Raw genomic sequence first — 14319 nt, forward strand, 5'->3', positions numbered from 1 at the left:
GGATACGAGTCAGACTGGTGTCTGCTGAGCCACGATGGGAACTCCAGTTCTTTTTTTTTTTTTTGGCTGAGCCCTGGGCATGTGGAAGGTCCTGAGCCAGGGATAGAATCCAACACATGCCACAGGAGTCACAATGCTGGATCCTTAACCAATGCTAGGCCACCAGGGAATGCGCATCCTGTTCTTAAATTGGGTGAAGGATTTTCAGATCTGAGCATGGGTAGAGAGCCACATACCAAATGAATTGTCAGCCCCTCCGGGGTGACAGGAGGTAGAGGGGATGTGGCTGTGTTCTCCCTCAGTCCCTCCCCTGTCACAGTCCGAGGACTGGTGCCCTCCTTGCAGTAATAGCATCCCTGAGCTTCAAAGTAGTTTAATGGGAAAAAATATCCCCAAAACCCCTCACTTTTACAGAGGGTTTCAGACTTGGCTTCCGGTTAGATGTATAACTTCTTTAGAAAGAACGTGGCACCCCGAGACCTCCACGCAGTTGTTTCCGCTCCTGTGAATGTCACACAATCACGATGTTAGGGATCTGGCGCCATCAAATTACCTCGAGCTTCAAGGAACGCGACGCTGGGCTGGCAGCTGTGCCACGTTGCTACTAAGGGGCGGCTTTCCAGCTCGTTCTCACAGTCCCCGCCTCCCTCCGCGCCTTCTGCTGCCACCTCAGGACGCGAATTGGCCATGCCGCACTGCGCAGGCGCGAGCTTTTTCCGCGCTAGCCGGCAGGCCCCACCCCCTTCTTTTTCCATTCAGCGGCCGCGGGACACCGAACTGTCGTGCGTATGCCCTCTATGCCGTCCTCGCTTTACGGCTGCTGTTTCTCCACGGCTCTCCCCTTCCCCCCTCCCTTCTCTCCCTGACGGCTTACTTTGCGGCAGCGCAGAGAGCCCCACCCCCTTTCTCTGCGGAATCACCATGGCGGCCGGGGTAAGTTTGCCGGCTCTGGCGATCCAGGTCACCGTATCCGACGCCATCCGCTGCCTCAGTAGGGCCAGCAGTGTCATAGAGGTTTTGGAGCCGAGTGGGGAACTGATCCTGGGTCTAGAGACCGTACTATTAGAGAGAGGGGCTTCCAGGCCCCGGAGGGGAACTGAGGCTGGGGCTCTCGGAGGCCAAAGAGGTGGAAGGGTCTGGGGTAGAGGAGAAAAGGGATGCCGGATCCTGGCCGTCTGGGGACTGAGAAAGGGGTTCGGGTTCATTGCCGCCTCGAGACGTGGGATCGGGCAGGTTGACAGAACTTTTGCGACCGTTTTGTGGGGCAACACCAGGGACAGAGTGAAGAAGAGGGTCTTTGTGGGCAGGTGCGGCTGACCAAGGTTCTGGGTCGTCCGGCAGGGAGGTTTGGGAGCGGGAAGAGCCTCCGGACGGTGGAGTCAGACCACCTGGACCCTGCTGGCCAGATTAATAGAAGGAGACAAGGCACCACTAGGGAAACTCAACGGCGGGACAGGACCGGAGGGATGGCTCATCGTTTTATAGGGAGACCAAGTTGACTTAGGAAGAGAAGATGCCATTCGGTCTCTCCGGCGGCTCTTCCGAGGGGGGACTTGGAAATGTCTTGGTCGGTGTGTGTGTCTTGGAAACAAGAGTGATGCTTTTGAAAGGCGAGCGGCTCCGCAGTGGAGTAAGGCAGGCGCTGGGTAACCGTGAATGAATGAACCAGGGCTCTGGGAAGGGAGGGGTGTGTGTATGTCAGCAGATGGAGTCGGAGGAAGCTAGAAGCTGTGGATTTCTTGGAGATGTATTTGAGGGGAAGAGAATGCTTCTAGAGTCGTCCTTAGGGAAGGTCAACTCTGTCAACAAGCTTTATTTAGCAGTTGGTGTGTAGTTCTGTTTGGTATTTCGGAGGACTCTGATTACACACGACAGCAGATACTGAAGAATCTGGTGCACCAGAGGGGGTAAAAGAGTTGAGTTGGAGCAGACTGGGGTTGCTCAGGGGAGTCATTTTCTGATAGCATTTAGGACTGGGACCCTTCTGGTCATTAACGTTTTCCCCATCTTCTCCCTGCAGACCCTGTACACATATCCTGAAAACTGGAGGGCCTTCAAAGCCCTCATTGCCGCTCAGTACAGCGGGGCTCAGGTCCGCGTGCTCTCCGCACCACCCCACTTCCATTTTGGCCAAACCAACCACACCCCCGAATTTCTCCGTAAATTTCCTGCCGGTAAGGTGAGTAGGGAAGTGGAGAGGGGACTTTAGTCCTCAGAATCCAAGAAGAACCGAGGTTGTGTCACTCTGGAGATGGCCTCCATCGTTAAAAGGGAGCTTTCCGTGGTTTTTGTGTGTTTATTTCTACATATCAAGATTCTTTAAAAGATTTTTATTTTGAGATAATTGTGCTTTCTATGTAGTTAGAAATCGTTCAGAGCTGCCTTTAAAATTCATAGGCTGCTTTGTCTTGTGGGAGAGGGTGGGTTTTGACTGGTTTCAGTGCAAATAGATGAGATATCTACGGTAAGCAGAATCGTTGCGCCGGGAGGCTTTCAGAGATGGGGAAGTCACCATGAATAACCATGCTAAGTGTTGAGGAGATGGATTGCAGTGGGGGAGAACCGTAATACTTTGAATAATAAGAGATAAAAGGCTTGATTTCTTTGGTTTATTTGATTGATAAAACGACTTGTTAATTTGATTGAGGGATTTTACACAAATATACAGTAAACCTAAGTTTTTTGGGTTTCTTACGTGAGTTCACATTGTCAGAGATGGCAAATGGTATTGGTTCCTGAGTTTTCAGTTAGCATCAGGAGCAAAGGTTGTCAGCTTCTATAAAAGCTTTTCTTCAACACCGTTCAGTTCCTGGGCTTGAGAGACGGCCGTTTATTTTGCTTTTGACTGCTTTGTCCCCAGGTTCCAGCATTTGAGGGTGACGATGGATTCTGTGTGTTCGAGAGCAATGCCATTGCCTACTACGGTAATTTGCAGTGGCTGTGGGAATGGGAGGGTCTGGAGGTGACAGGGTGTAGGAGAGGGTGAGGGGAGCTGGAGGACAAGGAGACGAATTTTCAGGGCTTGGATTGGTTTTGGCATAATCCCAAAGTTCTGACCTCTGCGTTCCGCCTCTGCAGTGAGCAACGAGGAGCTGCGGGGAAGTACTCCTGAGGCAGCAGCCCAGGTGGTGCAGTGGGTGAGCTTTGCCGATAGCGACATCGTGCCCCCCGCCAGTACCTGGGTGTTCCCCACCTTGGGCATCATGCACTACAACAAGCAGGTGAGCGAGCCTGGGCACTTGGGGAGAAACCGAGGGCCATATCAGGGAATGCGAAAGCTTCAAAGTTGAAGAACGGCAGTGCCCAGAATATGTGGGTAATAAATACCCAATCCTTGGGGTGTGAGCTTGGAACACCGGGCTGTTGGTGGTATCTGGATTCTTTGTCAGGTGGACCCAGTGGAAGTGGGACATCTGGTCAGACGAGGGGTTTCTGCTGTAGAAAGTTTATAGCAAATGGTAGGGAGTGGTTAGACCAGATGACCTCTAAAGTTCCTTGTAAAATTCAAAGATACGCAACAGTGATCCATACCTTGGGACATGAAGCCAGACTGCACTGTGAAGAAATTTAACATTAACAGCTTCTTTTCTTTCTTTTTTTTTTTTTGTCTTTTTAGGGCCACACCTGTGGCATATGGAGGTTCCTAGGCTAGGGGTCGAACAGGAGCTGTAGCTGCCAGCCTACGCCAGAGCCAGGCCGCGTCTGCGACCTACACCACAGCTCATGGTAACGCTGGATCCCCAACCCACTGAGCAAGGCCAGGGATTGAACCCGCAACTTCATGGTTCTAGTCAGATTCGTTAACCACTGCGCCACGATGGGAACTCCATTGACAGCTTCATTTCTGATACATGTGAAATGAGCCAGGACTCACTGCAGTAACTGCTTAGTTCTCTCATTGGGGGAGGAGGGCGAGGACAGGGGTTGGTTCCCACTGCTAAGTTGAGTCATTTTACACCAACAGGCCACAGAGAATGCAAAGGATGAGGTGAGGCGAGTTCTGGGGCTGCTGGATGCTCACTTGAAGACGAGGACTTTTCTGGTGGGCGAACGTGTGACGCTGGCTGACATCACAGTTGTCTGCACCCTGTTGTGGCTCTACAAACAGGTGAAGTTTCTGAAGAATCTGTGTTGGCAGAGGGCAGGTGGGGGTTAGAAAAAGTGAGAAGCTTGCCAAGTTACCCCGTGTTCTGCTGGTGTGAGGGAGTCTGAGGTAACCATCCTTAGCAGTTCCAGGATTGAGTACTACTGATCCTGGAAAACTGGGCTCACCTCTTTTTTTTTTTTTCCTTTTCTTTTTAGGGCCACACCCAAGGTGTATGGAAATTCCCAGGCTAGGGGTCACATTGGAGCTACAGCTCTGCCAATGCCACAGCCATAGCAACTCAGGATCTGAGCCACGTCCTGTGTCCACAGCTCAAGGCAATGCTGGATTCCCAGCCCACCGAGCAAGGCCAGGGATCGAACCCTCATCCTCATGGGTATCAGTCGGATTTGTTTCTGCTGCGCCACAGAGGGAACTCCCTGGGCTCACCTCTTAAGGGCGTCGAGCCAAAAGATACAACCAAGCCAAAGATCAGAAGATTTATTACCTGCAGCAAGTAAGGAAAACACCGTGGATCTTTCCCAACAGCAAAATTGGAGTTTAAGCTGAGGGTACACGCATACTCGTGATGGGGGCTCAGGTGGTTGGCGGAGTCCAGGCGTTAGTTGATGGAAGTCTCGAGGGTGGGGAAAGGTCGTTATGGTCATCCCTTATGCTCCAGTTGACCTGGTGATCTGGCGCTTCAGGCCAGTGTTTGCCTGGAAGACTGATACACTGTCTCTTTGCTGCTGTTGCTTCTCTTGATAAACACTTGTTTTCTGCATCCTTTTGTTGCCTTAAGGTCCTTAATAACTAAGATATATTTGGGAGCAAGCATTACAGCCAGGTTCAGATTGCAAAATGGTGTAGGCCAAAAATGGCTTCTCTTATGTCAAGAAAGTCATGTCTGGGAATTCCCGTCGTGGTGCAGTGGTTAACAATCCGACGAGGAACCATGAGGTTGCGGGTTCGATCCCTGGCCTTGCTCAGCGGGTTAAGGATCCGGCATTGCCATGAGCTGTGGTATAGGTCGCAGACGCGGCTCGGATCCCATGTTGCTGTGGCTCTGGCGTAGATCGGCAGTTACAGCTCCGATTAGACCCCTAGCCTGGGAACCTCCATGTGCCGTGGGAAGCGGCCCTAGAAAATGCAAAAAGAAAAAAAAAGTATCTGGTTCTCTTTCCCTTCCTCAGACCCCCTACCCTACTTCTTAAGCCACAATTGCTTTCTCTTCTGAGAAGTTTTGTACTGTTGAGTTTCTGTTTGGCAGCTAACATGTTTCGTTTGTCCCCATGTTTCTTGAGAAGCCCAGTTGTGCTTAGTTGTGAAGACAGAGGTAGGAGTGGTAGTTTGAGTGTCAGGATCTTTGGAGACAGACCTGGATCAGTTCATGGCTTACTGGTTATAGGTGGGTGGGTGTGCGTTTTTGTGAGTGAGTGAGAGAGAATTCCTTTGGTCTTGATTTTCCCCTGTGCCAGCTATAAAGCCAGGGTGGTAGTAATCACTGTCGAGGTTGAGTAGGTCTGTGGAGTTCTCTTGTGGTGCAGTGGGTTAAGGATGCGGTGTTTCACTGCAGCAGCTCGGGTCACTGCTATAGCGCGGGTTCAATCCTGGCCTGCTTGGTGGAGGGAGTGGCATGTTGCTGGTTCCTAAACAGCAGCTCTTGAATTGCTGCTGGTCCAGAACAGTTAGGTGATAATAGCAAAGAAAAAACACCTGCTGTGTATCAGAGCCTGTGCCAACACCTTACAGGGACCGAAGTGGAATTTTTTGTTTGTTGCGTGGGTTGGAGAAAATATAACTTGCCAAGATCATATAGCTAGGGAGTTGTAGAGTAGAATTTGAGCACAAGTGCTGTAGAACCAGCCCTGAGCTTGGCAAACTGAAAAAATGACTTTTTCATGAAGCTGAGTGTAAGGTCTATCTGTTGTACTGAAATTTCTTTTGCTGTTGAACATTATTTACTTTCAGAAGTTTGATGATACACATAGTATATCTCTCACCCATCATGTATTTGGTATAGATAGTTTTCAGTATTTGGCAAAACGAGTAGTCGATAGCTCTTTCTTGGTCCCAAATTTTAAGATTTTATTTTTTATTTATTTATTTATTTATTTTGTCTTTTTGCCATTTCTTGGGCCACTCCCGTGGCATATGGAGGTTCCCAGGCTAGGGGTCTGATAAGAGCTGCAGCCACCGGCCCATGCCAGAGCCACAGCAATGTAAGATCCGAGCCGAGTCTGCAACCTATACCAGGGCTCACGACAACGCCAGATCGTCAGCCCACTGAGCAAGGGCAGGGACCGAACCCGCAACCTCATGGTTCGTACTCGGATTCGTTAACCACTGCGCCACGACGGGAACTCCTTAAGATTTTATTGACGCTCGAGATGGTAGGTATGAAGTGGCGTGGTAAAAGGAGTAAGGCCTGAGAGAAATATTCCTTCCAAGTAGATTCGTGGTGAATGGAGCATGGGACCAGGCACCTGTTACATTGGCTTGGACTGCAGCAAAGAGCTCAGGAGGGTAAAAGGACACGGCCCTCCAGGGATAGGTGGGGTCTGGGGGCTGAAGCGAAGCCGGAGCTTTGGCGTAGAAAGAAACAAGGGTCTCTCTGTCTCTGGCTCGAAACGCTTCAAGATCTTTCCCTCCACTGACTGTGTCCACTCCCGCATCCCGGCAGGTCCTGGAGCCTTCTTTCCGCCAGGCCTTCCCCAATACCAACCGCTGGTTCCTCACCTGCATTAACCAGCCCCAGTTCCGGGCTGTCTTGGGGGAGGTGAAGCTCTGTGAGAAGATGGCCCAGTTTGATGGTAAGTCGAGGTAGAGGAGCATGTGCCCAGGGTCAGGGGCTGCTTTGCTCGCTCTTAACCCCTTGCCTTCCTGTCTAGCTTTTGGGTTCTGTGGACCCATAGAATGTAGGGCGTCCCAAGTAGCAACTAATATTTTATACACGCACATACTCTCCTTTGTGTCAGTGTGTGGAATTGCGACGCGTAGGTATTCGTTGCTGAGGGTTGCGTTCTTGCTCGAGGATGTGCAGTGGAGTCCAGGCCCCGTAGCCGTCCCACCCGGCACTTTATCTCCATCACTCTCCTTGTGCCTGGTCTGGGAGGATCTGAAAGTGGCCAGACTGTGATTTTTCTCCCTTCCTTTGCATCAGCTAAAAAGTTTGCAGAGAGTCAGCCTAAAAAGGACACCCCACGGAAAGAGAAAGGTTCTCGAGAAGAGAAGCAGAAGCCCCAGGCTGAGCGGAAAGAGGAGAAGAAGGCAGCTGCTCCTGCTCCTGAGGAGGAGCTGGACGAGTGTGAGCAGGCGCTGGCTGCTGAGCCCAAGGCCAAGGATCCCTTTGCTCACCTACCCAAGAGGTATGGATGTTGGAGGGTAGGGGGCATGGGGCCCAGGAAGGCCTGTGCTCCCCTGTGTGTCCCCCTTGTACTCCCAGGGCCTAGGGTTGCAGGTTGTCCATACAAGATTGAGAGATGTAGTTTTGCTGCAGATAAAGTAACTTCTTGACTTTATCATCAAGAATTGGGTGAACTTTGAAGGTAGACACCGAGTTCCGAATGCGCCTGGTATTTGGGACTCTTAGCACTCCCTTTCCAGCAAAGAAAGCAGACAGACCCAGAATTCAGTGCTAAGTCCTGTGTGCTTGTTGAGAGTTGAGGTGGTTCGGAACTAACACGGTGAGGGTGTGGGGAGGAAGGCAGTGCAGAGAGCCCGGCATCTGCCCTGCTGGGCTGGCTTTGCTGAGGTCGCAGACATCACCTCAGCCCCCTTTGATTGTCTTGCTGTTTCCATGTATCCACCTGTATAAAAATTGCTCATTAAGAGAAAGGCAGTCCCTGACTGGTTTATTTCCCAGACTGGGGGAGTTATGCCCCTCGAGGAGAAGGAAGTAGATGGGTGGCTGTAGGTATCCTCTTTAAAGGGGAGGTTTTTAGTTGTGAAAGAAAGTGGGATACCCAGTTCTCTGCCATCAAAATCTCTATTTAGTCACCGCTCCAAGTCACTTAGAAGAACTCTCTTCCATGGATGCATCACTTAGCTCGCTTTCTCTCTCCTTTTGTTCTCCCACTCTGCCTTTCCCAAAGCCATCTGTCCCATCACTGGATGGTCTGTTGGGTGCAGCCATGTGTGAGCCTCCTGTTTTATAGCGGTTCGAGTGGGGGATGAAGTGGCCGCTGGCAGTGGGTGTAAGCGTGCCCAGTTGTAAACAGCAGACACCATGGTGCTGGGCGGTGACAGCAGGAGTCACTGCTTCCCCATTTGGGGGCAACATGGGGTGTAGCTGCGAGCTCTTCCTCCTGGGCACTTTGTACAAGAAGGCTCCTAACACAGCTGCTGTGAACAGATGTATTTCTTCCTGAATCAAAGTGGTTTACCGTGAATCTAGCACAGGGGCAGGTCAGGAGCGAGCAGGACTTTTGCTATGTGTAAGGAAGCTGTGATAAGCAGCCCACGTTATTTATGCTGTTGTAACTTGGACACTGAAATTATTAGCTAGGGATTTTCACATATATCAGGTGTGTACAGTCCAGGCAGTAAACTTTAAAATCTTTAATAAGCTGTGCATTTTTCGTATCACTTTGGGGAGTGTGTGTGTGTGTGTGTTTAGCTATTCCCACGGCATGTGGAAGTTTCCGGGCCAGGGGTCGAACCCGCACCACAGCAGCGACAATGCCAAGTCCTTAACCTGCTGTGCCACAGGAGAGCTCCTGGGCATGGTTATTAACACCCTTGTTGCATCACCGTGGTGCTCTCCTGGGCTGCCAAGATGACTTCCCAGGATTCTTAATGACTCAGAGGTGATGCCTTCAAAAAGAGGAGACTCATTTGTCCCAGGTTATTTTAGTTCTTTTTAAGGCCTTCCAGCCAAACTTGTTTCCGGAGCTGTTAGAGCCCGTGGTCAGTTTGGGGTGGGGGGCAATGGACACATGGTCATGAATAAAGTTCATGAATAAAGTTCAAACAGTTAAGGAGGGGGTGGAGAAGATCTCCCCAGCCCCACTTCTTGGGTGGTTGAGGTGTGAAAAAGCTCCTCAGAGGGGTCTCTGATGTGCATTTTGGAAGGAAACTTTGTTACACTGTGATGGAAGGTAACAGTCTCTGACTCCAGGGTTTGCTGACATTATTTATACTCATGAATACTTGAACCAATTAAACATTCAGTGGGGGGGAGTTAATAGGTTTATGGCGCATTCATGCAGTAGAAGATTGATTATTTAGCCATTAAAACATTTGCAGAACATTCTCAGATGGCCAGGCAGTAGTAAATGAGCAAACTCTGTAAGACATAGAACTACGTGCACCATCTTTGGAAAATCAGCGGGAAATACATGAAAATATTAATTAGTTACCTTGTTTGCTGGCATTGTGAGTGGTTTTCTTCAGTCAGCATGTGTTTTTATAATTGGAAAGAAAGAACCCTACAGAGTGCGGGTAAGCACCTCTCCTATATGAATGCTGGTGTTCTTGGCTCAGTGTGCTCTGGGTTGCCTCAAAAAGAACCTGAACCTGAGGGTTATTCACCATCTAAATTTGATTCTGGGAAGAATAACTAAAGGACATGGGTGTAGCGTTTGGGGGGAGGAGGGCCTTTGAAACTGTTCGCTGCTTACATTGCTGTCATCACGTGTAGTGTGTGTAACCGGAAGAGGCCTGTGTGTTGGGGGGGCAGAGACTAGGGTGAGTCAGGAACTGTGTGTGTGTGACTCACAGGGGAGCGCCCCAGAGAGGCTGGCGGGCACCAAAAAAGGAGTCCTCCCCGCGTGTCTCCACCAGGGGGCAGCAGCTCACCGTGCCTTTCTTGGGACAGCTCTCCCTTGGGCCCTCCTACCCTGCACTTGCCTAGCTTATTACTTAGGGTGCAGGTAGGGACCAAGGGATTGCCCTGGGCCCCTGTTCATACCCTCCAGCTCTCCTCGCTTGGAAGGTGATGCCCATCTGCCAGTCCAGTGATTTCCTTTAATGGAGTGCATTTGCGTGGAAACACCCCTAACTTCTCTTAGCCTGGCTCAGTAGGACCTTCTTCACTTGACCTGGCTTTTCTTCCTCATTCAGTACCTTTGTGTTGGACGAATTTAAGCGCAAGTACTCCAACGAGGACACACTCTCTGTGGCGCTGCCGTACTTCTGGGAGCACTTTGATAAGGATGGCTGGTCCTTGTGGTACTCGGAGTACCGCTTCCCTGAAGAGCTCACCCAGACTTCATGAGCTGCAACCTCATCACTGGTGAGGAGCGGTGGCTCTGGGAAGAGGAAGGGAGGCTAAGGTGACGTGGTTTCAAAGGCTGAATGGTCTTCCTTGCCCTTCAGGAATGTTCCAGCGATTGGACAAGCTGAGGAAGAATGCCTTTGCCAGTGTCATTCTCTTTGGAACCAACAACAGCAGCTCCATTTCTGGAGTCTGGGTCTTCCGAGGCCAGGAGCTTGCCTTTCCGGTGAGGAAGGTGCAGGGGAGAAGTCTGTCTCCTTGAGGTGGGGCAAGGATACAGGTGGGGTTCGGGGGGGTTCAAGGAGTGTGTGCAGGCAGGCGCTGTCAAGCTCATGCTCACCAGAGTCCTGGGCTCTGATGGCGGGGATCTGAGTTGGAAGTGACGGGTGCAGGACAATGCCTGATAACCTGACCACATGGTTCTTACCTGGCGTTTTCTCCCCAGCTGAGTCCAGATTGGCAGGTGGACTACGAGTCATACACGTGGCGGAAACTGGATCCTGGCAGCGAGGAGACCCAGACGCTGGTTCGAGAATACTTTTCCTGGGAGGGGGCCTACCAGCATGTGGGCAAAGCCTTCAATCAGGGCAAGATCTTCAAGTGAACATCTCTTGCCATCGCCTAGCAGCCTGCTTCTGCCCTTCAGGGAGAGTGGGGGTCATTAAAGGAAACTGAACATTGCACCCTTTTCTGTCCCGCTTCCTTTGTGGGTGACGGCTTCTTCAAAGGGGAGGAGATATGTTGGAGCAAGGCGCTGTCTGTGCCTGCGGGACCTCCCTGTGCAGAGACGTCTTCAGAAGAGCAGAAAGAGGGTTCTCCTCAATTCTGAATTTTTTTTTTTTTTTTTTTAATTCCCCTGCTTCTGCTGTGACGACCATCTTCTAGCCCACCTGTGAAAGACTGGGTGCAGTTGGGAGGTGGAGACATGGGGCTTTGTAACTCTTAATTCCTAGGGATCAGGTTCCAGATCTCCCTGTGAAGGGAGAAGATGCCTGCTGATGAGCTGAGAGCACCGTGTGCAGATGAGGTGTGTCAGCAACCTGTCAGTCCTTCCGACAGGCAGCAAGACCAGGCACAGACTTCCTAGAAAAGATACTGGCCTATTGGCCCTGACCTGGCTGTGGGTCATTTCTGGGATGTCCCGGATTTCTAACCAGAAAGTGAGGTTCCGAGATTTAAGAAGCTTCCCTGTGATCGCACCTCTTAGGTGGTGGGGGCAGGATTTTGAACGCAGTGGGTGTCACGGAGCTTGTCCTCAACACGCCCTGCCGCCGCTTCCTGGAATGGAGAGCAGTCATAAATGGCGCTTAACAACCCTGCTGGTTTTTTTCCTTTGAGCCTTTTCAGAGAACTTGCCTCTGCTCTGATTGTCTTTTCTGAAGAGCATTGAAAATCTTCCTGTAAATGTAAGAGCTCAGGTGAAGTTGGGAACCTCTAGTTTGATTCACATTTTGAGCATATGCACAAACTCGCGACTGCCTTTGGTCTCCAGGTCTGGTTTTCTGTGGCTTTTTCTCCCATCTCTAGCCCAAGCACAAAGCCAAGGGGAGGTGTCGGCTAGGGAGGTGAAGAAAGCGAACTTTGCAGATACAGGTGGGGGGCTGGCAGCTTTTGAGTGGTGGGGCTGTAATCTGGCTGGTACCTTGACTGCGGTTGGGGTTCTGTGAATAAATGGGCAGGGGAGAGGTGGGTTGGTTTTGCTCATTTTGCTCCCTGGTAGTTCTGTTTTGAATTTGATCCAAACTTGCTACCTATTTTGCTTCTGAGTGTTCTGGGCTCCTCTTGGATAGGATCTAAAGGTGCTTGGGTGCTGGTCAGGGTGTGCCCTGAGCTGGTTGCTGGGGCCTCACAGAACCTGTCAGACTCCCCTTCCAGTCCCACCACACCCCCTGCTCCTTGGCTCCTGTAATCTTCACGACCTTCCTGGTATCCTTAGTCTTCCCCAGAGCTGAGGCAGGAGAGATCGAGCTGTGCAAGTAGGTTTGAGAGGGCAGGCCCGAGAAGAGAAGCCCGGGGAAAGGGAGGCGGTCCTTCTGGGTGGGCAGCAGCGGGCCTGGCAGCCCACGTGGACTGGGGGGTTTCTAGCCTGGGGGCCCTGGACCGCCTCCTCGCCTCCCTCTGCTACTGCAGGAAGAGTGACTCACCCACAGGTCCTGCCTCCTGTGCCTGGGCACCAAACTGCCTAGGAGTGCAGCCAGGTTGTTGGAGGAGGCTAGGCCTGCGCTTGGGGGAGGGCCAGGACCCACAAGCCACAGGAGGTGGGGTGGGAGGCCCAAGGAGATTGCGGCCTCGGGAAGGCTTGATTTTGGCCTCCAAGGTGGGGGTGGGGGTGGGGGTGGGAGGGCTTCTGCCCCGCAGGGGTAGGCAGGAAAGGGGTTAACAGCCGGAGTTTCCAGCAGATGTAGGGCGGGGAAGGGGGGGGGAGTACATCTGGAGTTGGTTCGGTCCCCGCCCTGCCCCGGGGAGCCCTGAGTCACACTCCCCGGCGTGCTGGGGACTCGGACTGCGCCCTCCAGGATCCGGCTGGGGCCCCCTCCCCTGCATGGCTCGCTGGAGCCCCGCCCCTTTCCCCGCCCCACGCTCCTCCCAGCGCGGGGCGGGGGGCGCTCCTGGTCCCGCCTGACTCGCCACTGGAAGCCAATGAGGGCCTTGCTGTGTGGCCGTTTTCCGATGTGCCTCACGCTGGAGGTGGCATCCCAGGGCCCATCCGCGGCGGGCGGGCGGCGGGCTGTGGCTGGGGTCCCAGGGCAGAAAGGGAGGGGCCTTGGTGCTGTAAGTGGGTTGGGGGCTGAGGACAGGGCACGATCCTGGAGAACTGGGATAGAATGGGGGAAGGAGGCGACTAGTTCATCCACATACTGGGCAGAATCTCAGAGCCTCCAGAAAGGGAGGGTGAGAAACTGGAGATGGGGCTGGGGCTCAGAGGTGCATTTGACTGCCAGTAAAATCTTTGCAGAGGCTGGAGTGTGAATGGGAGGCCGAGATAAACCAGTAGATACTAGTCAAAAGTGGCTATTTTAGCTTTGTTGGCTCTCTTGCCTAAGTCACTTATTAAACAGTCAAAAGCCTTTAAAGTTTTTCCAAGAAAGACCTGGATTGTCTTCTTGTCCTGGTTGGATCTGGAGCTGGACAGCTGCTGCTCACACTGGGTCAGACCCATTCCAGCAGCTGCCCACATGCCCCAAATGTGCCACTTCCCCTTTTGAACGGTGGGGGAAGGGTCTAGACTGTTTGAAAGGAGAGGAATGAGTGCTCTGAAGACTCCACCCAGTCATTTCAGAAATTAATCCTCTGGTTTTCATGGCAACCGGCACTGTGTCCTCAGAACTCAGAACTTTCCCTCCGTGCATCAGATGGGTTTTCTTAGGTGGTTGTGGCTTCCTTGGCTCACCCCATCAGTGGTACCTCCAGGGCACTGTAACCTCCAGGGCGACTTACTTTGGTCGCCTGGATGTTTGAATGTAATTCTGAGGTACCCACCTTCTCTATTCTTCCCCTAATGCTGTGGAGCTAAAATATTGGCGCTCCTGAAAGGTTAGAGAAACTATGCCACCTGCTCTTGTCTGTTTGCTCTAATCAGGCTGGCATGACTCCCAGAGGAGGTTGTCGTTTTACTCCGGTGGAATGACTAGGGTGTCCCAGTGCCTTGGCACCCCAGGGATGGGTGGAGTGGGGGATAATGGGGGTCACTGGGGAGCAGCCCTTTATTCACTCGAATCTCAGACGAGGGAGGGATAATACCTTGGGCAGGTGGGGCTGGTTCAATGGCCAAGGTATTCTAGGCGACCCTGGACCTTGAGATGTTCCTGGATTACTTTCATTCTTAAAGCCCCCTCCCCTCCCGTGGCTTTGCCGCCCCCGCCCCTTTGTTTTCCTGATTTCCTGCGGATTCCAGAGGGAGCCTGTTGACCTTACTTTGTTTTACACAATGGGCAGGAGTGGTGCTGAGCCAGGGCCGGATGGTCATTCAGGGTTTGGGGCTATTTCTGATCGGATCTCCCATGGAATGTGCCTCCCT

At 52.0% G+C, this 14319-nt stretch overlaps 1 protein-coding gene across 1 annotated transcript; it reads left to right on the forward strand.

Moving 5' to 3' along the window:
- EEF1G (eukaryotic translation elongation factor 1 gamma) lies at nucleotides 804-10984 on the forward strand. Its single transcript, XM_005660798.3, is given in 11 exon segments — nucleotides 804-933; nucleotides 2021-2179; nucleotides 2861-2924; nucleotides 3079-3221; nucleotides 3965-4108; nucleotides 6768-6897; nucleotides 7248-7452; nucleotides 10148-10290; nucleotides 10293-10319; nucleotides 10403-10527; nucleotides 10747-10984. Coding segments are annotated over 11 exon segments (1311 nt in total). The 5' UTR covers nucleotides 804-921; the 3' UTR covers nucleotides 10906-10984.

The sequence above is a fragment of the Sus scrofa genome, chromosome 2, assembly GCF_000003025.6.
Source record: "Sus scrofa isolate TJ Tabasco breed Duroc chromosome 2, Sscrofa11.1, whole genome shotgun sequence".
NCBI lineage: Eukaryota > Metazoa > Chordata > Mammalia > Artiodactyla > Suidae > Sus > Sus scrofa.